Source organism: Sarcophilus harrisii, chromosome 3 (assembly GCF_902635505.1).
Source record: "Sarcophilus harrisii chromosome 3, mSarHar1.11, whole genome shotgun sequence".
NCBI lineage: Eukaryota > Metazoa > Chordata > Mammalia > Dasyuromorphia > Dasyuridae > Sarcophilus > Sarcophilus harrisii.
This window is the reverse complement of record NC_045428.1, coordinates 520,682,857-520,709,236: the sequence shown is the minus strand read 5'-3', so window position 1 is coordinate 520,709,236 and position 26,380 is coordinate 520,682,857. Positions and strand designations below refer to the sequence as shown.

The 26,380-nt window shown below is 37.9% G+C and overlaps 1 protein-coding gene across 13 annotated transcripts in view; it reads left to right on the top strand.

Moving 5' to 3' along the window:
• The first annotated feature begins 3,608 nt into the window (after positions 1-3,608).
• RCBTB2 (RCC1 and BTB domain containing protein 2) overlaps positions 3,609-26,380 on the top strand; it is a 49,539-nt gene continuing 26,767 nt past the window's right edge. For 2 of the 13 annotated variants that reach the window (XM_031961935.1, XM_031961936.1), the window contains exons 1-4: positions 4,119-4,660; positions 17,469-17,577; positions 19,666-19,708; positions 20,249-20,313. In XM_031961935.1, coding sequence (XP_031817795.1) covers positions 19,681-19,708; positions 20,249-20,313 — 93 coding nt within the window. In that variant the 5' untranslated portion in view covers positions 4,119-4,660; positions 17,469-17,577; positions 19,666-19,680. The other 11 variants (XM_012545284.3, XM_031961931.1, XM_031961930.1 and 8 more) reach the window with 11 other exon arrangements.

The following is a 26,380-nucleotide window of genomic DNA, read 5'->3' as shown; positions in this document are numbered from 1 at the left end:
AGTTACTACAAAGAGGGAACCTCAAAAAAAAAAAAAAAAAAAAAAAAAAAAGTCTAGAAATATCCTTAGGCAACAAAGACCGGAAAAGTTATGTTTTTCCATACCAGAAAGTTATGTCAGCCAACATTAATTTAGATCATAGAAAATCATGAGCAGTATGACTTTATAAGATGGTAAGAATCAGTATCAGGAAAACAATTGCATAGAAAGTTTAGAAAGACAATTTAAGTTTGCCACTAGAAAAACAAAAGGCAAAAACACAACAGAAAAGAGCTATAAAGATTTACATAGTAAAATTTCCTCCTTTAAAAATAGTAGGGCCAATATATTTGATTCTAATATTACTATGCTCAAAGGAGATGAGGAAACTAAAACAAAATGAAACAAACAAGTAAACTAGGTAAAAATTTGTTTCAAAACTTGTGCTGGAAGTGACAATTTTAAGAGCATTCCTTAAGCTAATTGAAGGAAGGAGGATACCAAATACTGAGGAAAAGGCTAATATTATTACCTCACCTCCCCAAGATAAAAACAAAACCATAACCAGACCACTAAAAATATAAAGATCAATTCCTGAGTCCACTTCTCCATTTTAAAATGTAAGTTTAACCTACACACAGAATAAAAGGCACTATTGATAAACACAGAATTAGCTAAAAGTTGTAATAAATAGAATATATCATTATTCTTATTGTTGGTTGAGTATTAAAAACTGATTTGCTAGACATAAGCTTTTTTCAAAGTGTTTTCCATGAATATGTCAATTCATACAATCTTCCTTGAAATAGCAAGTGATCACTTTAATGACTTTTTGATTAACAAGCAAGGACTAAAATGGTGTGTGTGTTTATTCAGCAACTATCAAGTGTGTTCTGGATACAAATCACTCTTAGGCATTTCTGAATATACACATTAGATAATCAACAGAAATGTATTAAATTTGTTCAAGGATCTATGTTATGCACTGAGAATACAAGGAGAAAAATGAAAGTTTCTGCCCTTTAGGAGCTTAGTCTATTGACAGAAGATATGTGAGTATACATATACATACATACCTACACAAATACAAGATACATTTTTGGGAAGGAATGTCTTAGATAGCTCTGGGAGTGAAGAAGTCTCAGACAGAAGAGGGTACTTGAGCAGAGTTCTGAAGGAAACAAGAAATTCTAAGAGGGATAAGTGAGGAAGGAATGCATTTTAGGTAAAGGACATGACCAGTGTAAAGGCTCAGGGCTGCAGATGACAAGATTAAGGTCTTAGGTGATAGACATATCAGAAGTATTCAAGGAAGAGTTTATATTTGAGCTGGAATTTTAAGGGTCTCTAGGAATTCAATATATGAAAAAGGAAGAGGGCAAGATATTTACTTACAGGACTCTAGTATTTAGAACCAGAAAGAATCTCATCTAGTCCATCATTTTATAAAGAAATTTAAGAACCAGAAAGGGGAAAGAAAGCTTACTTGCCAATACCCTACTCAGCTAGAATGAAAACGTAGGTTTTGACCCCAAACCCAGTGCTCCAACGTGCCATACTTCCTTTCCAGGTATAGGAAGCAATACAAAAGTATGGAGATAGGAGGCAGCAAATATTTTCCAGGAACCAAGTAGTCTAGTAATTCACAGAGCTTGTAAATAAGGGATATTTTGAGATAAGGACTGAAAGGGTAAAGAAGTCAAAATTTAAAGGGTCTTAAATATCAGGCAAATAAGTTTGGACTAAATTCTTAAAGATGAAGTGTAAACCTCTTTAAACAAAAGATCATCCAAATCAGGCAAGAAGCCATGCATTTTAACCCTAACTACATCCTCAATGAGGCCTACAATGGTTATTATGTTTAAAAAAGAAAAAAAAAAAAAGAAAGAAATATTTAATGATAAAACATTTAGGGACATCAATACTCTTTCATAGATGGTCAGGAAGAAAAGCCGGATGAGACTTTATGTTGATCTCTATGGGAGTGAAAAGTTGATTGAAACTAGTTTGAGGGATTTACTTATGAGAGGTATAAATGCAAAAAAAAAAAGGGAAGTGGGCTTGGAATTAAAGTACCTGGGTTTGATTTCCAACCAGTTATTTACTTCTGAGAAATTTTGGGGAAGTCAGAGTTCTCTGGGATGGCCTAGATGACTTCTAAAGTCCTTAGCAATTATAGATTTTATATCTAAACCTAATTTATCCAGATAATTAAATCTTGGGTCAAGTAGTTTATAATCCAAATTCACAGGAGCTAATTTGTTCTACAGAGCCAATTAATTAACCATGATAACTCCTGTGTGGGGTAATGGGTTGGACTGGGCCCTAATGAAGCTTTTTTATCTCTTGGAGCCTCAGGAAACTCTAAAACAATTTGTACAAGTGCTCTACAAATATATGTGTATATAGCTACTATGAGGGACAGGGAAAGGCGAATGCATTTATATACTAGGACACAACAAATTTTTTTTTTAAGATGAGACTCACTCTTTTAATGTAGTTTTGAAAGTTGTTACAGGCCTGTTGAGTGTACAGTAAGCAGAGGTACATCTAAAGTACTAGAAACAATTGGAGGACTCCAGAAGAACAAGAAAAGTTTGAAAGCCCAGAAACTTTGACACTTTATCTTCATATTCTGCTCTGGTAGAAGGAATTCCTAATTTATGCTCCAGGAGGAAAGTGAGTTATGGCAAATTTCAGTGGAGGGACCTAGCAATTGAAATCAAGGATACAAAATACCAAGTACAAATGAACTAAATCTCCAGTTACTCCTCAGAGTAACTTCAAAAGTAAATTTGCCCAAACTTGACTACCATTGTCTGCAATATTAACTAGCCACTGTTGGGGATACAGTATCAAAAATTTTTGAGCTTTCCTTCTTCAACGTTTTTTAGTTTCTTCCAATTCTCTAGCTGCTTCAAGTATTTTGGATGTGCCTCTTTTATTACACACCTAACAGTAATGCCCAAACAACTTCCAAAATACACTCAAAGTTTAAGTGAGGACCTCTATTTTTTTGGGAGTGGAAACACATAAAATGCATTCCTCCTTTACCCCTATGATAATAATACAAGTATTCATAAAAACCCAAGTAGGCAATTTGGAGGGTTACAAAAACTATCTTCAATTATAGAGCCAACACCACCAAGCTTATCCGTCTACTGGTTTTTCAGTTCCGTCTGACTCTGAGACCCCATTTGGCATTTTCTTGGAGTTAATGGAGGGGTTTGCTATTTCCTTCTCCAAATGATTTTCCACAGATCAAACTGAGGCAGATAGGGTCCCATAGAAGAGTCTCCCTGGCTCCAGACCTAGAGGACTGCAGTCTCAATTCTCGTTTGTCTTCTGACCTTGGGCTATAGTCCTTTAAGAAACCTAAAAGCACCAGCAGCAATGAACAAATGTTCATTTTCATTAAGTCCGGGGACTGAGAGCGCTGGGGCAGTGGAAGAAGGGTGACCTTACTCGAGTTAAAAGCACAGCCCGCAGCAGCCGCCGTCCCCACGCCGCTGGGGCCACGGAGCGCCCCGAGGCGGGCGCCCTCCCGCGTGCTTTTCCCTAGGCCCAGGGCGGACGCGGGCCGGCCGGCCGCTCCAGCACCCGAGCGATGGACTACAAGCAGGAGCAGAGTCCGGCGGGAATGACCTCGGCTCCCGGAGAAAGGGGGCGCCACCGATCCCGGAGCGGGAAGGTGCGTGTGCTTTCGGGAGGAGAGGGGGGAGAAGAGGCGGGAAGGAGTCTGGAGAAAAGTCCTCCACTTCCACTCCGCCTTCGCCCTCCTTTCCTGCACGGGACAGCCGATGCTGGGTTCAGCTCTTCGAGGACCAGCAGCGGGAGCCCACGGCCCCAGTTTTCTAAAGGTGGGGGGGAGACTCGGGGTACCCGGGACGAGAGCGCGACCCCCGCCCAACAGGCGCCTTTCTTTCCGGGCTGAGAAGTAACCGAGGGGGAAGGGGAAGGGGAGGAGGGGGCGGGGAGGCTCCTGTGCCATCATAGCGGGCGGCCCGTTTCCCCTCCCCTCCTTGGGAATCTGAGGCGCCCTCCCGCCGAGAGCCGGGGAAGAACAAGGGGAGGCGCCAACTCCAGGACGCGTCCCGGGAAGGTAAGAGGCGCGGGGCCGGGCCGGGCCGGGCCGGGGGTGGGGCGGCCGGCGTGGACGCTGCTCAGGGTTCCCTTATTGGGGCGGGAGAAGAGGGTGCCGGCCCTGCCCTCCCCCCTTTTTTCAGGGGCGCGAGCCCAGCTCCCGCCGAGCTGAGGGGCGGCGGCGACGTAGAAGACAAGACAAGAGCCACTCCGCCGCGCTGGCCCGCGCTACCCGACCGCTCCCCACTAAAGGCCAGCAGGCAGGGAAACGTCGCCGCCGGCGTGCGCGAGCCCGCTCCGCGGGAGGGGACGCGCGCGCACGCGCGCCACTGCGGTGCCAATCGCCATAAAACTCCGGGGACCGGGATGGGGGCGGGGCGGGACGCGGGTGCGGACGCCGGGAATCTCCTTGATCTCCCACTGCTTCCCAGAGGGGCGGAGTCTGGGCTGATCTGGGACGGGATTGGCTATGGGGCTTTTTTAACGTCTAAGAATAGGGAGATTGACGTGGGGTTCCGCCCCTCCCCCGCCTACTTCCTACCCCCCGGCATGTCCCTATGTTTTCCTTTCGCCAACCTCGCTCTCTGTTCAAGTTCAGGTCAGTGCCTCCGTCCCCTCCACGTTCTTTTCTCTCTGCCCCCCCCCCCCGCTCCCGCCTTCCCTCCTTGTTTACACGTCTTCTCTTAAGAACTGTCCCCGCGTGCCGTCTTTGCTCTTTGCTGTGCTTTTTAAGTACTTCTTCCATTGGCTCTGGCATCCAGTGACATTAGGGGAATAGTGAGAACAAGCTACGAAAGACTGATTGGAAACTGTGCAGAGATCAAACCTAATTTCTATTTCTTCCAGAAAAAGGATGTCAGATGTTTTCTGAGATCCCCCTCGGCCCTGGAAGTGCAGAACTTCAAATCTGCAAACTTTCCAGCGGCCTGTACCTTGCTTGCCTAGCCAGTTTTGGGGATGGGTTCAGTACATGAACGGTGGCTTTCGTTGTTTGCAAAATTTTCTTAACTTTGAGTTAGAATGATATTCCAATTGGAGTGCAATTTTGTAATCTTGAACTGCTACATTGTAATGCAAATCTTATTCACTTTAGTAATACAGAAGGCTTTTCTTTTTCTTAACACTTCAATGTTATTATTTTACAATTTCATAACGTGTAATTTTATTGTGTGTCTTTGTAACTGAGCTATCCTTTGAGCTGAATAATTTATGTAAATCTTAATTTAATTTGTTGTAAAAAGTACCTCTTGTGTTAGGGCAGCAATACCCTGGAGCACTGTTTGTAATCTAGAGCTACTTCTTTACTTTATTCTCAGTAGGGAAGGTATAGAATGGTGTGTAGTGGAATAGTATAGTTTAATTCTACTCTATATAGTACAATGTAATATATCCTACTCAGAAATCATATTTCTTGATAAAGAATAAAAGTTAAACATCTCTGATTCTAAAGTCTTGAGTTTCAGCTATGTGATGTCAGTTCTCATGCTTTTGAAGGTGGCAAAGCAAGCCCCCTCCAAACATTTGTGAAAAAATTTGAAGTAAAAATGTTTTGTGAAACATTTGAAGTGAAAATATTTGAAAGAATAGTTTAGGCTCAATACCCTAAGGAAAAAAAAGAAAAGATTTTGCACATTAGAAAGAAGATACCTGAGCATCATGGGAAGTGGTTTTTTAAAACTAAATGCCCTGCTCTGTAATTCATGGAAAATGTTCTCATGCTTCAGTAATTTTTTCCTGGAGGAGGATAGAAGCTAGAGAAGGGCTTAACAGGCCTACTATAGCAACTGTCACTGCTGTCCATAGCATGGATTTTTAGATACTAGAGCTTCAGTCATTCAGGGTTTAATAATTCAGCTTTGGTTCATACAATGAAGTGGAAAGGGCCAGGTAACTAGCTGACTAATAGGTAACTACAGAGAACAGGGATAGCATATTTGAAATGAAAAACCATACTAGATCTGGAGTCGAATGGACTTGGAATCAGCTCTCAGACTTTTACTGCTTAAGCCCATCTGACTTTGAAAGTCACTTAACTTCCCATAAACTCAGTTTCCTCATTTAAAAAAAATGAATGGGTCAGACTAGATTATCTCCAAAGTCTCTTGTAGTTCTACACCTGCAGTCCTCTATAAATTCTCAGGATAAACTATTGGAAACAAAATGCTGCACTTTAAATTCTAATTTGAATAATGATAGAGATTATTTCCTTCTCTTTCGGATTACTTTTAAATGTATATTTTGGACATTACAAATATTTGGGTGACTAGTGAAGTTTATATATAGAAGAAGAAAAAACTTCACTAGATTTGAAATTCAATAGGGGAAGAACTGATCATTACTTGTCTTGATATTGGTGTTTTATTGATATTTGTAAATTTCATTTAACAAGTTCTTTTACAAGTGTCACCCATAGATAGAACGAGAGGAGCTATGTACCAAGCCATAATTCAATTCATAATTAAGGATTGCTTAGATTGAAACATACTAACAGAACGAAAAATTTTGGCAGTGAATTGTATTTGTCACATCAGTTGGGTTTCTCAGATATAAAAAAACTATTGGTCTGCAGCAATCAGATTAGAGGACATATAGACTCTTTTGTTCACATCCCTCAGAAGAATATGATCTGTTTTTTATTTCATCACCTCTCTAAAATTAAAATGGCCCCAGATATATTGATATATATATATTTAAACTCACTAAGTTTTAGTGGAGTTTCATGACTACAAATCATAAAAGGATCCAGGAAAGGGGAGATTTGATATCAGGAAGGGAGTTAGCAAAGTTGCTGACAACAAGGGTTAGTTTTAGAGGCTGAAAATAGACTGCCACATGAGACTGCCTTCAGAAGAGTAGTTATCTTGCCATTTCTGCAAGGGAGAGTCAATTTCCTTCGCTGTAAGACCGCTATGATCCTGTTAGCATTCATTAGTCAGAGCAGGTGTCTAGTTCACCTGGCTAAACCTATTCCATTAATGTGAAAATCTGTGTCCAGGAATTTGAAAGTATAATAATATTTTTCCATGTTAATTCAGTATTGGAACGTATCTTTAACATGTCTTTAATCTTAGATAAAGGGTCATCTAATAAGTACATGTTGTCCAGGATTTTTAGTGGGGAAAAAGTACTAGTACTTAGTGTTTGAAAAAGAAGGCTAGGTTATGATTATATCACTGCACACATATAAAGGCAACTGCCTCTCAGTCTCCTTGTATCATCATCATCCTCACATGAAGAGATCCATTCTATAGGTCTGAGTTAGACCTCCAGCAGCTACTGGCAGGTGGCTCCCATATCACAACATATATACATATATGTATATCATATTGAAATAGATATATATTTCACTAATCTAGTAAATACAACCAAAGGCTACCTAACAAATAGGAGATAGTCAATATTTAGAAAAGGAACGAATATGCAAATTATTCAGTAAAGATCTTGTTGCATTTGGGCACCTTACTAATGTTGTAAATTTTAATTCTGTTCTGGCTGAAGTTAGGTAGTAAACTTCTTCCAGTGGTCAATATTCCCTAAAATACAAAGGAGATTTGAAAAAGGGAAGCCCTCCAAGCCTGGAGCACCTGATCACATTAAGAGAATCTCAGTCTGAGGAAGGTCAGATAAGTTGTTTGGTGAACTAAAAAAAATCCCAGCACCCTGGAGAGGTACTGAAATTCCATGAAGCCCTTGTTCTACTATGACTGACAGGCTGGAAGCCAATTATGCCAGCCTTCCTCAGGGAATATAACAGTGTGTTGCTGCCATTTGGCAAGTTTGGTGCCTGAGTTATCCCATCAAAGCCCCAACTATCCCAGAAAGACAGGAGAACCCCTTCCAACCTTAGTTTCTCTGTTATTTCTCGACCTAAAGTTATATATACCCAGGTACTGCTGTGAGTTAGAGGTGAGCTGGTGACTTTGTTCTGGCTGTTTATTGTCTGGGGCTTAATGAGATGCATTCCCTGGAGAGAGAATCAGCCCTACCCATCTAGCTTTCAGTAACTGGAGATTCCAAACCCCATTAAATGTTTTGGCTGTGCCCTGTCATTCAAGTGAAGAGGAACTCTTACTGTTGTGGTTAAAATCTTAACCCTTCCCCCTTTGCTTGGGAAAAGAAGGAGTTGGAGGCTTGCTCAAGGCTACTAATGGCTTTCCTCCTACCTTATCACAATTTTGAGCTCTTCTGGTTATCTTCCATTTATAGCTTATCTTTCAAGGCTAACTTTGACTTTCTCATTTCATTGAAGGCTGCCACAAAGTTTATTCTGTCTGTTTCTCTCACAGTATTCAAATTTTCTCTCAAATAAAGTACCCTGTTATAGATTGCCCCTCTTTTTTTTGTAGGGGGTCTCTTCTGATATTAGGTCATTGTTGCATATTTTCCTTGAATCCCACAGTATCTCTGTTTTCCTTATATTTAGAGCTTCTCTCCATGTTCTATACTTTCTGTGAAGACCGAGTTATCACCCTGAATACCCCAGAATCAACCAGAGTCAGGATAAACAAAAGTCCTTGGTCTTTTTTCTTGATCTTTAGGGGTAGAAGTGAATCGGATGGATGCAGGATCTCCACGACCTTCCTTCTCTTCATCTATTGCCAAAGTAACTCTGGCTTGTCTTACTCCACCTCCAAATCCTTCCCACAATTCTTTGTATACACCAAAAGATTGAACTAGCACAGAATAGTGGGAAGGGCTATTTTCCAAGCATATGATAATAGAGTATTGTCCAATCGATAATTAGCCTTAAGTGCTTGGTTGTCCGACCTCAATGCATCAACTCAGAGTTTCAGCTCTTTACACTTTCCAAAAAGAATTGGGAGATTTTTTTAAATGGAACCCACATTCTAGGTTCTTTTAGGCTGGTTGAAAGTTTGGTTGCATATCATCTTATTTTCTTGCAAGGATAGGAATAGATCTGTGATTTCATTGCTGTAGGGAACTTAAAAGTGAAGAAATCCCTTCAATCAGTGAGTGGACACTTTCTGTGCAACTTTATAGTCTTATAGAATTGCCACAAACAATGAGAAGTCATTAATTTGCCCAGAGTCACATAGTCAGAAGCAGAACTTTATGGCTTCAAGTATTGCTCTCTCCACTACAACATGCTTGCTCTATTTTCTTTTACCTTTATAATTTGAGGATGGTATTGCTGATGGTTTTATGTCAGTGTCAGAAAAGACTATGTAATTAATTAGTTATCTTGTTCATACTACGTACCAGTGTGATGTAATACATTGGGGTCAAACTTAAGTAGAAATAGGAGCCATTAAACCATAAATAAGGATCTCTGCAGGCTGCATATTGAATTAGTTTTGAAACGTAAATGTTTATTGCATTTTTATCTATTTTAGTAAATATTTCCCAATAACATTTTAATCTAGCTTATCCCTCATTTAGGAACATTGTGGGCAGCCTATTATTGGCTGTGTGTTTCCCCCTTTTGGTATTAATAGAGTGCTACATTTGTAGTGGGAAAAAATCTGCATTCAAAACCTGGCTCAATCCACTCACTGATTACTAAGTCACTTACTTCTCTGAGTCTTAGCTTCTTTATCTGCAAAGTGGGCATAATAATAGCATCTCCTCCTACATTTGAGTTCTTGCCTCTGTGAAGTTGATCTAAAGCCAGGTAGACCTTGCTTCCACCATTAGGCAAGTCATTTAACCTTGCTGATCACTATGCTAAGTACCAGGGATACAAAAGAAAGCAAAAATGTGGTTTCAGGAACCTTGAATTGTAATCGAGAGACTTTATGCCATCTTGTGTACAGAAGATATATATGGAAGATAATCTTAGAGGGAAAGGGCTAACAGTGGAAGAGAATGAGAATCCTGCACATGATGGGACTTAAGTTGAATCTTGAAGGAAGCCAGGAAGCTGGAAATTAGCTAAGGAGGGAGGCACAAGGGCAAATGAATTGTCCGGAAATGGAATATTAAAGAGCAGCTGGATCCACTTGCTCTGCTTCTCCCTCCTCTCAAATGATAACCTGGTCTCCACCCCTCTTTGGTTCCCTCTGCTCTGATAGAGCAGCTCTTGTCTTATCCTTTAGGGACCCAGACCTCCCTTCCATTGCCCTGCCTGCTCCTTAGTTAGGCTACTTCACAACTCTCCTCACTTTTCTGCTTTTGGGTGGCCTTCCCTCCAGGACCTTACTGGAATTTAGAATTCTTGAGGGCCAACGAGTGTATCTTTCCCTAACCCTTTCTGCTGAGCCTAGTTTATGGCAAGCATTTAATAAATGATCTATCAGCCTCTCTGTCTACCTGCCTACTAACCTATCAATCACAGAATATTTGAAGGGGAATAAAACCACAAAATCAGAAAGGAACCAGATTGTAAAAGGCTTGAATTGCCAAACAATTTTTAATATTTCACTTGGAGGTAATAGAGCACCTCTGCTATTAATTTTGTTTGGGAGACAGGGGAAGATGGTGGAGTTAGACCTCTGTTTTAGGAAATCTTTGATACTTGAATCAATAGTAGATTAATGTGTGGAGAGGCTTGAGGCAATGAGAGCAATTCTTTTAGGTGAGAGGTGATGAGAGCCTATATGTACTAGGGTGATGACTCTGAGAAAAGGGACTAGGATCTATACAAGAGGTGTTGTGGAGGTAAAACTGACAAGAACTGACAACAGATTGAATATACGGGGTGAGTGCAAGTGGGGATTACACTGAGGTTATGATCCTGAGTGGCTTCAAGGATGATAGTGCCATCAAGTAATAATTGGAAAATTGGGAAGGACAGTTTTAGGGGAAAGAGAATGACTTCTGTTTGGATTTGTTTGGAGTTTGAAATGCCTGAGGGACCTCCAGTTTGAAATCTCCTAGAGGATTTTAGTGACCCTGGGAGGAAAACTCAGTAGGGAGATTAATTCTGGATATATAGATCTGGGAATCATTTGCATAAAAATGTTAGTTGAAGTCCGAAGAGCCAGTGAGATCACCAAGAGAGATAATCCTGAAGTGAATGAGAAAGCCTAGTATTGAGGCTTGAGGAATACCCATTCTTAGTGCTTATGAATTGAAATAATAACTTGCAAAGAAGATTGAGAAAGGAGTTGTTTGACAGGTGAGAGGAGAACCAAGAAAGAATAAGATCATGAAAGCCTGAAAAGAGAGAGTATCTGGGAGAGAAGATGATTGACAGTGAGATAGTCTGCTGAGAAGTCAATAAGGATGAAGTTCAAGAAAGGACATTAAATTTGGCAATTATGAGATCACTGATTACTTGGGAAAGAGAAGTTTCAGTGGAATGATGAGGTGGAAGACATCACAAAGGATTTAGAGGTAGATATAGAATAATAAGTGGGAGCACCTGTTGTAGAAGATTTTTCTCAAGAGGTTTTAGACTTGAAGAAAAGAGATAGAGAATGACAGTGTGATTGACTAATCAAGTGAGGTTTTTTGTTTTAAGGGTTTTTTAGGATAAAGGAGAATGGGGATATTGGTAGGCAGATGGGAAGGATCCAATTGGTAGAGAAAGATTAAAGGTATATAAGACGTGGGGAGGGAGAGGGAAGGGAGAAAGAGGGAAGAAATGGAGCAAGGGGGAGGGAGAAAGAAGGAGGGAAAGAGATAGGGACAGGAAATAAGAAGAAAAAAGGGAAGGAGCAATAAAAGGAGAGAGATGGGAAGGGGGGAAGGAGAGAGAAGTGGGAGAGAGAGGGAGGCAGGGAGGGAGGGAGAAAGAGAGAGACAGACAGACAGATAGACACACACACACACAGATGATAGGGTATCGAGAGTGCACGTGATGATTTTTACCTTGGAAAAGGGAATGGTTGTCCTTTTATGCAAGACAAGGGATCTGAGGTCTTATTATCACCTAGTTCCAATCTATATTTGTCATTACAATCTCTCACTATGCATACTGTACTTTCTAGATTCCAGCTGAACTGGACTCTGCTCTCCTCAATTTTTGTTTTGCTTTCTTTCTCCCTATTTCTTTGCAGTATAGCATAGAAGTATAAGCCTAGGGTTTAGAGTTATAAAGATCAGGGTTTTTACCTTGTGACCAGCCACAATTCCCTTAACCTTTCAGAGCCTTACTTCCTTTCTTTAAAACAAGGCTTATAATACCCCTGTTCTTTCCAGACAGGGTTGTTGGGGTTGGGGGAGATTGATTAGAAGGTCTCTTAAGTTTCCTTCTAGTTCTAGTAGATTGTCACTTTATGTTTCTTTTTAAGTTCCTTTTGCTCTTCAGAACATATTATTCCATTGCTTTTGTAGTTTTTGGAGGGTATAGAATAGTTTTGTGTTATTTGCACTTCCTTTATATTGAAGAATTTTCTACTGATTGCTGATAAAATTTGTCATTTGTCATTGAAATTGTTCAGTTTAATCCCTTTGTGTCTTAATTTGCAGCATATGTTTTTATTTTGTTTTTGAGAGGTGATCTTTGAATTCTTTTGATTAAGTTTCATTTCTGAATTCAAAAGACCTGATCAATTTTCTCTTGTATCATGGATTTTTGACTTCTTACATTCTTCTGGGAAACCTTTGATCCTTAAGTTGTTTCTGCCCATTCTGTCTTTGAGATCAATGTTTTGCTTGTTAAGAGGTAATAATATTTTTATTTTTTGCTTTTTTTCTTGCATCATCCTTCACTTAAGCATATTTGAGTTGTTCTCTCTCTCTTTCTCTCTCTCTCTCTCTCTTTTTTTTTTTTTTAAAGATTCATCACCTTGGATTAAAAATTTTCTGTACTGGTAATTATTTCTGCCAAGCAGGCCACAAATTATGTCTTCATGATTCTTATTTTTCTCTTGAACTATTCAGGAAAATCTTGGTGCTGTTCCATGCTCTCTTGGAAATGCACAAAATTTTCTCCCTCCTCCTATTTGATTCATTTTTCTTTAATTGAAATATTTATTCAGAAATATTTGGACTTGTTTAGGTGCCCTGGATTTTGTCTTCCTTTATATTATTAATTTCTTACCTGTTGATCTATCTGCTTGTGCTCAGAGTATTTGATTGAGTTTTCTTCTTCCTGAAAGCTGTAATAATTTCAGTCTTTTTTTCCCTTTAATTCCCCTATTACTTATGTTCTGACTCATTTCCTTTTGATGGTAGATCTACTAGGGGCTGAACTTTAAAGCTGTCTGTTTCTTCCCTTGCAAGGGAATTCTGTTTTGTTTTGTTTTTACCAGTCTCTGTCCCTATTCCCCAGGGAACTTTTGGGGGGACAAAACTGGCCTTTAATAGATGCCAGTCCCCCTTCTTTCAGGCATATTGTCCTTATTCCCTTCTCCCTTCTGATGCCATAGCCCAAATTTCTCTCAGTTCTCAGGCTGAGCGCTGCTGCTCTAGGCAAAAGCAAGCTTCCACTTTCCATCTCCTATTACTGGGAGGGGAAAGAAGATAAGAGGAAGTTTGAACATCAGAATTAAATTCTGTTTTTGTTATCACAGAATGGTGGAGTGAGGGATTAGGCAGAGACTAGGAATTGTATCAAGGGAATTGCTGAATGGGAAGCTAGGTGATGCTGGGGATAGAGTGCCCTCCTAGAGTCAGGAAGACTCATCTTCCTGAGTTTAAATCCAGCTTCATTTACTAGCAGCATGACCCTGGGCAAGTCACTTAATGCTGTTTGCCTCAGTTTGTCATTTGTAAAATAAGCTGGAGAAGGAACTGACAAACTACTCTAGTATTTTTGCCAAGAAAACTCAAAGTGGGTCACTAAGAATTGGACAGAACCCAAATGACTAAACAGCAACAGTTGCTGAGTGAAACCCACACCACAAGCCTACAGTCCATCTTGTGCAGACCTACCATAATATAAGGACTAAGAAGAGAGAAGGTGCTGGAGTATGTTAGGGCTATGGAATAACCTTCATTGCTGCTGATTCATTAAGGTTATCTTGTTAAGAGTTCTTGGTGTTTTGAGTTATGGAGTCAACTTTAATTTCTTTACCTCTTATGCATAATTAATATTTTGGAGAGTTTTAAGAGGTTGTAAGGATCAGAGAAAAAATTTAGTTTTGTCTTGTTGATCCCATGGCGTAGAAGGTCCTGTCTCATAATTCTAATAGACGTGGGTGATCTCCTTTTTCCCACATTGAGACACAGCCTTAGCTACTCACAGCCAGTTTGATCCAGGTCAGAAGGATTATCAAAGAATTTAACCTGCTGTTTATTCAGTGTATTATTTACTTTAAAAAGGAAAGATTAGCTAGAGTGCTAGACTCAGATTCAGGAAGATCTGGCTTTAAGATCCTCCTCCTCTTCCTGTATATACAGGCTCTGTGACCCTAGGCATGTCCCCGTATCCTAGGCAACTCCTTTCAGACTAAAATTGCAGAGCAGGAGCCAGTCTTTATTGTTTTGTTTTGTTTTTAAACCAATGAAACCCTCGCTCTGGCCAAAAAGAAAAAGGAGAGATTATTTGGCAGCTTCCCTGTTGTGAGCTCCAGTGGCCTGGCTCTGTTGATTGCAGGACTTAAAGAGCAGCCTGTTTTATTTAGGGCTGTGATTCTCCTTGCCCACCCTCTCACACACCAGTGGGACAGGAGTGTATCTGAGAAAAGTATGTTAAGAAAAAGAAATATATGAGATTGGGGAGGGGGTTCTGTACCTCAAAGCAAAGGTAAATTGGATATTACACTATTGGAGCACAGCACTGCTGGGTTCAGGAATACAACAAAGTAGTAATTATCATTTAAAAGATTGTTCTAATTGGATGTTTGTATAATCCTAAATCCTTTTTGGTGGAAATCCAAGTAGTCTTTGAATCTTTTAAGTGGGACTTTTAGAACCAGGGATCAGATGCCTCTTCTCATACACAACAACCAGAGGCCCTGTTCAAAGAATAGATAGGCTCTGGCCAACATTTCTCATGGTTGGCTTTTGTGTTGCAATGCCCATATCAGGCCCACTTTCATCATTAATAATTTGTTATTATATAGATTTGGATCAGATGAGAAAGCAGATATGAAAATGCTTCATGAAGCATAATCACTCTACTGCTCTACCAGCTATGGGTCAAATCATGTCTCCCAGAACAAAATCACTTTTTGCAGTAAGCTCCTGATGTAATGTTTAGATGTTAAACTATAACTTGGATATATATAGAATGGCATGGCATTCTGTTTAGCAGATAACTGATTTAACAATTATAGATTACATTTAGGCTATCATGTTAGAGAGCTACTTCTATGGCATTAGCATATAGGGCATTTGTTAAGTATCCCTGGGAGTTAGAGGAATTTGTACTAGATTTGGTAGGATAAAGTGGTGGCACTTCCAATCTTGTTAATTAAAATGTCATTCTTCCCTTCCCGCCCTGTGTAAAAAAGTTTCTTTTGCTCTATTTGAAAACAGTAGTTATGCAAGCTCTCTATGAAACTGCAGTACTTCTGAATTATTTTTTCTTAAAATGAATCAGAGAAAGGGGTAATTTTGTGCTATTCTAATATGTCAAATTAATTGTTGCTTATTTCATATCATCTATCAAATTAGAATCATACATTCAGAACTAGATCAAACTTTAGAGGTCATCTAGCAACTAGGTGGTAAACTGGATCTAGAGTCAAAAAGACCTGAGCTTAAAAATGGCCTCTCTTTTTTACTCTCTCTGTCTTTGTCTTTGTCTCTGTCTCTGTCTCTGTCTCTCTCTCTCTCTCTCACACACACACACACACACACACACAAGCACTTAGCTTCTACCACCAAGTTAGTATAAATTACCAGTTAATACAATTCTTGGTATGTAAAATTAGTGTCCAGTTTTGAAATATTTAACTAGGAAATATTTAGAATAACCAAATTCTTTTTTTTCCTTTTCTCTGGCAGAAATGCTCTATGTATAGAATCATAGTGTCATTGAATTTTGGGAAGGGAAGGAATTAAAGAAGACTTTGTAAATATGTTTTGTAATTGTGATTGTTATTATTGTTATGAGAAGCACTATGTAAATTGAAAAAAGAAAAGTAACACCCTAACCCAATTTAACAAATGTTTATTATTATTCAACAAAAGCATTTATATCATGTTTTAATCATGTAATTTAAAAAAATATGATGAAATAGGAAGCATTTTTACTATAAAAATAAAATTATATATTATAAAATATAAATTATATTCAATAGATTATACAATAATAAACTATATTATAAATAAAATATTATAAAAATAAAAAACCCTCATGAGGTATACTACCCATGATTTTATGATTATTATTTCATTAGTGTAGGGCATGCTTGGTGAGAAACTTTCTCTATGGAAGTTCAGCAGCTTCTCTGCATCTCATAAGTCTCAGAAAGTTTCCTGGGACACGGTTAAAAGGGCCTTGCCAGGGTCATACAACTAGGATGTGCTGAGACAGTGCTTAGTCTCACAGCTTCCTGATTCCAAGACTATTCTCTATCTACTATGTCTGGTTGCCTCTTCCTGCACAATTAAAACAACCACTACCACAACAAAACAATTACTTATCTGACACCTTTTGGTTTTACATTGTTCACATTTCCCAATGTACCCCTTCCTCCCCCCTTCCCAAGAAGCAATCTTTTATAACAAAGAAAAAAGTAAACAACAATTTGGCAAAACTAAGTAACATTTCAAAAATCTGACTTGATATATAACAACATTCTGTATCATAATTCATGCCATTTTCTTTGTTAAAAAAAAAAAAACAACAACTTGAAAATGACTTGGAGCATAGCTTTTTATTTGCAGATATAGGAATCTTAAAAGCAGTATCAAATGAGATAATAAATAATTCAGAAACCCTGGTTTTATTAAACACTTTGAAAATCCAAGGATAGTTTAATAGCTAAATTTACATACTTTAAGAGTCTATGATTTCATCATTGGGGATGCAACCTTCATTGAGGTAAATGATAACCTTTCTATGTTTTATTCAGGAATTATAGCTGAGGTAATTTCTTCACCCTGTGACCAGAATAATAACTCCAAAGTTAACTACACTGAACTCCAGACAACAGAAGGAGGTTGGCATTTGCCTTTCCAGCCTAGTGGGACCTGCCAGATCTTGGCAAAGTTTTTGCGAACTGACACCCATGGAGGGGTCAGAATTGGATTTTAGCAGCAGCTAAAATGTAAATTCAAAATACATTGAATAAAACTTTTAAGCAAAACTTAGAATTTTTTTTGGTATTAAAATACTTAACTTCCTTCAAAATGTAATGTAATTTATACATATTTTTGACACTCATTTATTTTGAGACCTTCCCTGGAACTTTTGTTAAAGTGATGTAACTGTTTTGAGTTTTTTGTCTTTTGTGGAATTTTTAATTTTTTTGCTTGTGTAGGTTGGTAGTCCTGGCTAATGCTCTAATTTTAGTAAGTGCAGCTGCAATATGACCTTGTAACTATAGCTTTCCCCAATTAATGATGCTTTGTTGAAATTGTGAAACTGTTCTTTTCTACTCTAACAGTATTTTCAACCACATTAACCTTGATCAGGAAGACAACTTCCCAAGGGCAGAGAAGGAACAAGACTACAAATGGATAAAGAGTAGGCTCTAAGGTTTTAAAAGTATTCAGGTATGTACTTGGTTGTCAGTATTTACTATTAAATAATTTATTTGGAATCTATCTTTAAAACTTACTAGAATGTTGAAAGATGAGAAATTGATAGAATAACAAGCTGTCACCAATTCCTAAGGAAATTACCAACTTCCTAAGGAAATTTAAGGATTCTTGGGACAGCTAGGTGACCCAGGGGATAAAGTGTGAGGTCTGGAATCAGGAATTCAGCCTTAAACACTTACTAGCTAGATGATTCTGGGCAGTTCACTTATCCTGTTTGCCTCAGTTTCCTCATCTGTAAAGTAGAGATAATAATAGCCCCGCCTCTCAGAGTCGCTGTCAGGATCAAATAAAATAATAAATTGTAAAGCGCTGAGTGCAGTGCCTGGCATGTAGCTATTATTATTCATTTAAATCAGTGCCAAAACCAGGAGACCCAAAAGTGCTAAGAAATTGCCTTTGCCAATATATGTTGGATTTCTTTGCCAAAGAAGACATATGGCAACCTATGTAAATATCAGTTTAAAATTTAAACATGTTTGTAAAAATCTTACCAAGAAAGATGTTCAAGGATGACGAATGCTATCGTCTCATAAAAGAGTAAGAAGCAGGGAGGAAAAAACAAAATTTCAAAAATCTTGGAGAGAAAACCAGTTAAGCCAGAAAAATGGAAAATATCTGCCACTATTTATATTAACAAAGTATTTTCTCCAATGATAAGATTGGAGCTGCTATGTCTGTTGTGCCAAATGAAGGAATAGGAGTGGATCTTAAAAGTACAAAAACAGGAAGAACAGCTGGACAAGACCAAGTATTTGCAGAGGAGGTATAGACCAAAGTAATAGGAATAGTTAAAAACCAGGATACTTAAACTTGAATATCAATACATTTGAAGTAGATTAGTGGATTCACATTAGGTGAATTAAACCTAGACAAATTTACTTGTTAGCAGGGGTATGTTTTAAGTATCAGTAGCATAAGTTTTATGTTTCCACTGAAGCCTCCTCCAGTGTAGTGGTGTAGAGGTGACCCTGTATTCTCAAAGTCTGTGTCGGGGAGCAGAAATTCTGACCCACCAACATGAAAAGCCTTGTGTGGACCTAGTGATAGATCATTTATCTATTACTTGAAAATCCATCCCACTAGGTACAGAATTCATTCCCAGAAGAGTGACTAAGGGTTTGAATTTAATTCTATTCTTAAGACTTAAGATGACAGATATTTATTACTTTCTCACTCTGTGTGAGTCTAAGTTCTTTATCCTTGTAACTTCACCATTTACCTACATTCTGGAGAAACTTGCCTAAAGGTCAAGCTTTTGTTTTGTAATTGTTACTGTTCAGTCACATTTGACTCTTCCTGACCCATGGACCATACCACGCCAATACTTTTCCATTTAGCTCAGTAATAGCAATCATGAGACTTCACCTGCAATTGCATCTTAATTTCTAAGTTTATACCTTTTTAGCTGAAAAAAGCAAATACTGTCAAGTAGGGTTCCATAGGTTACATACATAATTAGCTGAAATAATGCCATAATATGTATTTCTTTAGATTAATGGGTTTTTTCTGTGTATTATATTGCAAATAGAGGACTAATTATTATGAGATCTATCATATTGAATTTTCTGGCTTTGGTATTCAAAATTTGGACTATAACAACTTAGCATATTAGGAAACCAACATAATTGGCTTTACTTTGCCTTTTGAGAAATGAATAGTATTTCATGTAATTAATCTATAAATGTGGGAACTTACCTGTATAATCTCAAAATTCCAATAAAACTTTTTTGGTTTGCAATTATATTTGTTCTTTAATATGTAAATAGCAAGTATTTTTCTAAAGAACCCATTCTGATATTGCCCACAAAGTAGGGAAAAGGAATTTTGGAGATAGGACAAGGTGCTGTTTCAGATTACACTGCCTATTACAGTCATTGCTACTCATTCATTCTCTTCATTCATTCATTCCATCTTTATTTTCTGACTTGCAAAATTTGTCTCTTAAATGAGAACACATTTAGATTTTCCAGTTGCAAGGAACATAACAATAATGACAATAGTAGTTCATCAAATTGTAAAATTTATTTTCCTTGTCCATAGAAAGAAAATTCTGAAATGAAAAAATCTTTGTTCCAGTTTTTTGGTAAGACTGAAAAACTTCCTTTATCCCAAATGCTGTTTTTTTAAAAATTCTTTTAAAATATTTTGATAAACTTTTTCTTTAAAAAAAAAAATCACTCACTTTATAATGACTCCAACCCACCCATCCCACCAAATCCTCTTTTGTAACAAATAAATGCAGTCAAACATAGCAAATCAACACATTTCCTGGGTTTGAAAATAGGCCTGTTTGCACCTGTAGTTCAAGTCTCCTCTCAGAGACAAGAGGCACATTCCCTAAAGTTAAGATTGGAAGTGCTTTCTTTAGAGTATATAATGAGGATTTATTGGAGGGATAAAGAGTGGTTTCAGAATAGTTATAGTCCATATGTTTCAGACTTGAAGTACTATGTATTCCTTTGCTCAAATCTGAGATTTTTTTCTCCTAGCACTTTCCTCTTTTCTCCACTTTTGAGCTGAATTTGATCACTCTGCTGTTTTAGTTAAGAATGGCATGGTTTTACTCTGACTGGTTCCATGAAACATGAAGAGTGCTGATGTTTACTATGCATTTTTCCTTCAGGGATTGCACAGAAACAAAGCCACATGGAAGCCAAGCGTTCTCTTTCTTCTGGAGCACGTTCCCAGGTTAGATCAGAATATTCTGCTCCCTTGAGACATGTTTGCTATGTTGCTTGATTTCTTTTAATAAAGTTCAGTGTCCTTACTCTTTTTCATATGATAGTTATGAAATAACATAAATGGATTCATACATTGTTCTTTTAATACAATACAATAACATATCTCCTGAAACATAACAAATAAAAATGGTAAAAGTCTGATTGAACATGACTAGCCATCCCTCTTGATTTTTTATAAATCCTGTCTACATTAGTTATGTTTGAAAAGGCATACTCCTGCATAATTTCCTTTATCACGACATTTTGTTGAACTGTTATTAGGAACTCATTTAGTACTAAATTCTACAGTCTTCCATTGATTATCATTATTTACCTCTCACATATTTGTTATATTGTTCTTTGGCTTGTTGGGTTTTTTTACTTTCACTAGGATTTTATTTTTCTAATTACATGTAAAGATAGTTTTCAACATTCATTTTTATAAGATTTTGAGTTCCAAATTTTTTTTTACCTCCCTACCTTATGTTCCCTCTTCCCAAGACAGCAAGCAATATGATCTAGGTTATACACATATAGTCATTTTTAACATATTTACATGTGAGTCACGTGGGAAAAGAGAAATCAGAATAAAAGGGAAAAACCATGAGAAAAAAAAAAGCAAACAACAACAATAAAAGTTGAAAATAGTATCCTTTGATCTGCATTCAGTCTTCATAATTCTCCTTCTTGATGTAGATGGTATTTTCTGTCCCAAATCTATTGAAATTGTCTTAGATCACTGCATTACTAAGAAGAGCTAAGTCTATCATAATTGATTATCACACAGTCTTGCTGTTATTGTGTACAATGTTCTCCTGGTTCTGTTTCCTTCATTCAGCATCAGTTCATGTAAGTCTTTCCAGGCTTTTCTGAAATCAGCTTGATGATCATTTCTTATAGAACAATAGTATTTTATTTCATTTATGTACCATAACTTATTCAGCCATTCCCCAATTGATGGACATCTTCTCATTTTCCAGTTCTTTGCCACCACAAAAAGAGCTGCTGCAAACATTTTTGCACATGTGGGTCCTTTCTCCCCTTTTATGATCTCTTGGGATAAGGCCCAGTAGAGACACTGCTGGATCAAAGGGTACTTAGCCCCCAAGGTAGGGGATAGGAATTTTGGAGATAGGACAAGATGTTGTTTCAGATTACACTGGCCATTACAGCTGTTGCTATCCATTCATTCTCTTCATTAATTGCATCTTTATTTTCTGACTTGCAAAATTTATGTCTCTAAATGAAAACTCATTTGGACTTTCTTGTTCTAAGGAACATAACAATAATGTCAATAATAGCCCTTTGGGCATTGCTTCAAATTGCTCTCCAGAATGACTAGATCTGTTTACAACTCCACCAACAATGCATTAGTGTCTTTAGCTTATTTTTGTAAAAAAAAAAAAAAATCCACAAAACTTATATGATCTCATTTCCATATTACTCAAATACTCATTTGGTTCTATGATGCTAGTGACATGCATATTACCTCCAATGATGTATATTCCATTGCATCGTCCATTCAGTCATGCATTCCCATTCAGCACATCTTTGTGACTGCATTATCAGATCAAGTCAACAAGCATTTAATAAGGCCTTACTTTGTGCCAGTCGTTGTGCTAGGTCTTAGGGATGCTGACAAAACTGAAACAGTCCTTGTCCTTAAGAAGCTTAATTTCTATCAGGAGTATAGGAAACAAAATGAGCAAAGAGAAGTAAATACAAAATCTTGAGTTTTTTTTCTTGTGATTTCGTTGGCATCAGTACCTGGTCTGTAACATCAGAGTCTTGCAGAATTGCCTGAGGCACCAAGAGGCTGGTGAACTTGCCCTGGAAGGGTCACTGACACTGAGGCATCTCAGGAGGTCTTTTTGAATATGAGGCTGGTTCTCTGAGCACTCTATAAATACAAAATGCAGATACAGATTATGTACCCAGCAATTTCTGGTGGTGTGGAGAAGAGGATTCTAACAAGGGGGGAATTTGGAATAGATCTCCCCTCCAGGTCCCACTTCAGCCAGAAGATAAAATGAGGCAGCCTGTGCAAGGCACAGCAGATGGAATGACATAGACAGAGAATGGGAAGGAAGCCAATTTGGTTGGGCAGGTTGTAGAGTTCATGTAGGTGAGTAATATTTAATAAACTTGGAAAAGAAGGATAGAGTGAAGAGATTTAACTGCCAAACAAAGGAACTTGTATTTTGTCCTATAGGCATTTGGGAGCCACATCAGTTTCCCTCCCTTTCCTTCCCTTCCCTCCTTTTCTTCCTTCCCTTCCCTCCTTTCCTTCCTTTCCTTCTTCCTTTCCTTCCTTTCCTTCCTTTCCTTCTTTTCCTTCCTTTCCTTCCTTCTCTTCCTTCCCTTCCTTTCCTTCTTTTCTTCCTTTCCTTCCTTCCCTTCCTTTCCTTCCTTCCCTTCCTTTCCTTCTTTTCTTCCTTCCTTCCTTCCATCCATCCTTCCTTCCTGTCCAGGGTCACCCCACTAGTAATTTAAGTATCTAAGTCTGCATTTGAATTCAGATCCTCCTTATTCCACAGCCAGTGCTCTATCTACTGCCATATCTAACTGTCCTACCACTTCACTTTCTTGAGCAAGGAAAATGATAAAAGAGGAGAGAAGCGAGATAGAGATCATTTAAGGCTAAGTTCAGTCTCAGTATAATCAATCAATTGCCTACTATTTGCCAAGCACTCTGCTAAACACTTGAGATACAACAGGAGGCAAAAAACAGTTCCTGCTAATGGATTTTTTTGTTTTGTTTTGTTTTTTTTCCTTTTTTTTTATTTTTATTTTTATTTAATAGCCTTTAATTTACAGGATATATACATGGGTAACTTTACAGCATTAACAATTGCCAAACCTCTTGTTCCAATTTTTCACCTCTTACCCCCCCCCCCTCCCCTAAATGGCAGGATGACCAGTAGATGTTAAATATATTAAAATATAACTTAGATACACAATAAGTATACATGACCAAAACATTATTTTGCTGTACAAAAAGAATCAGACTCTGAATTATTGTACAATTAGCTTGTGAAGGAAATCAAAGATGCAGGTGTGCATAAATATAGGGACTGGGAATTCAATGTAATGGTTTTTAGTCGTCTCCCAGAGTTCTTTTTCTGGGTATAGCTAGTTCAGTTCATTACTGCTCCATTAGAAATGATTTGGTTGATTTCGTTGCTGAGGATGGCCTGATCCATCAGGACTGGTCATCATCTAGTATTGTTGTTGAAGTATATAATGATCTCCTGGTCCTGCTCATTTCACTTCCTGCTAATGGATTGTTATTTGCTCAGTTCTTATTGAAATTGTTGTCATTTGCATTTACTGAGCACGTGCCAGCTGAAGATAGTGGAGGTAACCTAGATGTGTTGGGAGTGCCAACTTAAAGCCAGCCTTAACAGTGGGGCCACGTGGCAATTGGCCATGGAAACCCACACACTGAAAACTGAGAGCTACCTCTGCTTATAGCTACACTGAACTGTTTTGACATAGATATGGCAATATTTAGTACTATGCTTAAAAGATATTAAACTGGAAGCTATCTGAGGTGGACCATGTTCCTTGGAGCTTTTTAGGAGAATGCTCTCTTGTGCCTTGTTCTTTTTTGGTCACACAGGCCCCTGTGGGCCTGGACAGATTGGTCTGTTTGGGCCATAATCTCTTTCCTCCAGAATGGCTGCATTCCATTCAAGAAGCTCAGCAGCAATTAGTGGACAAATATATATGTAATCACATGTTGGATCTTGACCACTAGTATGAATGTGTTTTCTTCTGTGCAGATGAAATTCCTTGAGACCAACTGACGGCAGCCAGAAGATCACATATACTTTGTTTAGCAGGAACTTATTCCAGAGAATTCTCAGCTTAAATGATTTCTGAATTTAGTGACATTCCCAGGAAGCAATGGGTATTCCACAGGCTTAGGATATTTGAAGGTTCAGTGCCTCTATATTGCCCCTGACTGTGCAGTCAGTTAGGGGGCTTAATTTTTTCTGCTAGGGCCTCTAATGACTAAATCTGAGCAGTCAACTAATGTCTAACAAATATCCACATGTTGCCAGACTCAAGAAATATTCCTTTGATTTACAATTGTCCCCTCATCTGGTACACTAGCTTTTCATTAGCAACCCATTATGTTGAGAGCAGAGTGGTTTATAGAGGTGTCAGAGCAGATAACTAATTACAGGGCTTGCCAAATATATTTTTGAACAGGGAATCTTTAGGAGAAAGATTATTGGGGGGGGCATGCTGTGAATTGATTTTCTAGACAATTGAACAACCCTTTAAACACTCCTTTTTTTGGGGTGGGGTTAGAAAAAATTGTCAACTTGAAAATAGAAAGCCTAAATGTGCCATTTCTTCACTATAACTTTTGGGAAATCAGTGGACTTCTCAGAACTTTGTTTTTTTATTTCTAAAATGGAATTATAATCCATGCATGTGCCCACGCATATGTGTGTGTGTCTAAACACACGTGCATGCGCACATACATGAGTTCCAAAAGTCTTATTTGCAGTTTTAAACTACTAAAGCTTAAAATAAATTTATATGTGTGTTATCTTTGTAGCTGTAAAACATTGTTGTAAATTTAGTTAATAAAAATAATAATGTGTTATGGATCTCCCTGTCTTCATAAGCAAAGTGTACAAAATATAATTTAACTTTTTCTCTAGATGACTTATTGTGAATGTGTATTATTTTTCTGTGCTATAATATAATAATACTTTTAAAAACCATTTATATGTTTATGTATGTTAACTCTTATCCTAAATGTCTTAAGAATGCTGAGGATTTTCCTTCCCACTTTTTATACTCCTTTATCTCCTCCCTTTTCTGCAAATTGTTGCTTCTAATCCACTCCCTATTTTTATAAACTGTTTGGCTGTTAGCCAGAGGATAATTTGCTTTCACATATTGTTCATGGTCTTTGTGATGGCCACTTAACTCTCAAAGGCATTTTTGTCTATTTTTTTTTTTTCTTTCCATCTCTTCTGAGTTCAATGTTATATACTCCAGTGTAGAGTTTGTCAAAAGTCTTATGTGGCAGATGAGTGGGATGTTACTATAGCTGTAGTCTCAATAATGAACAATTTTGTGAGCATACAATGTCATGTATATAGCAGGATTGAATAAATACATGTTATTGAATTGGGTCATTTTCAACGTAATCCTCCTCCGACATGCATACTCCAGAAACAAATTGATAATATTCATATTCCAATTCTGTATATTTTTACTACTTGTATCTAATGCCTAGAATTTTCTCCTTCCTAATTTCCCATTTCCTGGCTTTCTTGACTCAAGTTTCAGCTAAAATCCCACCTTCTGTAAGAAGCCTTTTTACATCCTTCTTAATACTTGTGTCTTCCATTAAAGCACCTTTTCCCTTTTCTTCAATCTTTGGTTCTATTACTTAATAAATAGAATTAATGGAAGACAAAATAAGGACAAATAAATACAAGATAATTTTAGAAGAAAAGGGATGGGCAGTCATTCTTGGGCATTTGTCCTTATTTTGTAACTATTTAAAGTGTGTCCATATTACTTCCCCCAATAAAATGTAAGCTTCTTTGGTCCAAGGCCTGGGATTAGGAAGTCCTGAATTCAAATCTAACCTCTTACATTTACCAGCTGTGTGACTCTAGCCAAGTCATTTAACTTCAGCTTGCTTCAGTTTCTTCAACTGTAAAATGGGAATTATGATAGTGTCTGTGTCCTAGGCTTGTTGTGAGGATCAAATGAGATGATATTGGTAAAGCATTTAGCATATAGTACCTGGTATCTTATCTTATACATTTTCTTTTTTCTTATTCCTTCCATTAAATTGTGAACTTCTTGAAGTGAGGGACTGTGTTCTCCTTTCTTTGTCTTAGCACAGTGTTTGGTACCTGAGAGATGCTGACTCAGAAGGCATCCCTTGGCTTCTAATGCTTGTTACCTGATTACATGCAATCTTGGTGTCCTTTCAGTTCTTCCTTTAACCAGAAGAAAACAAAAACTCTGACCTTTCAAATAGAAGATCACACACA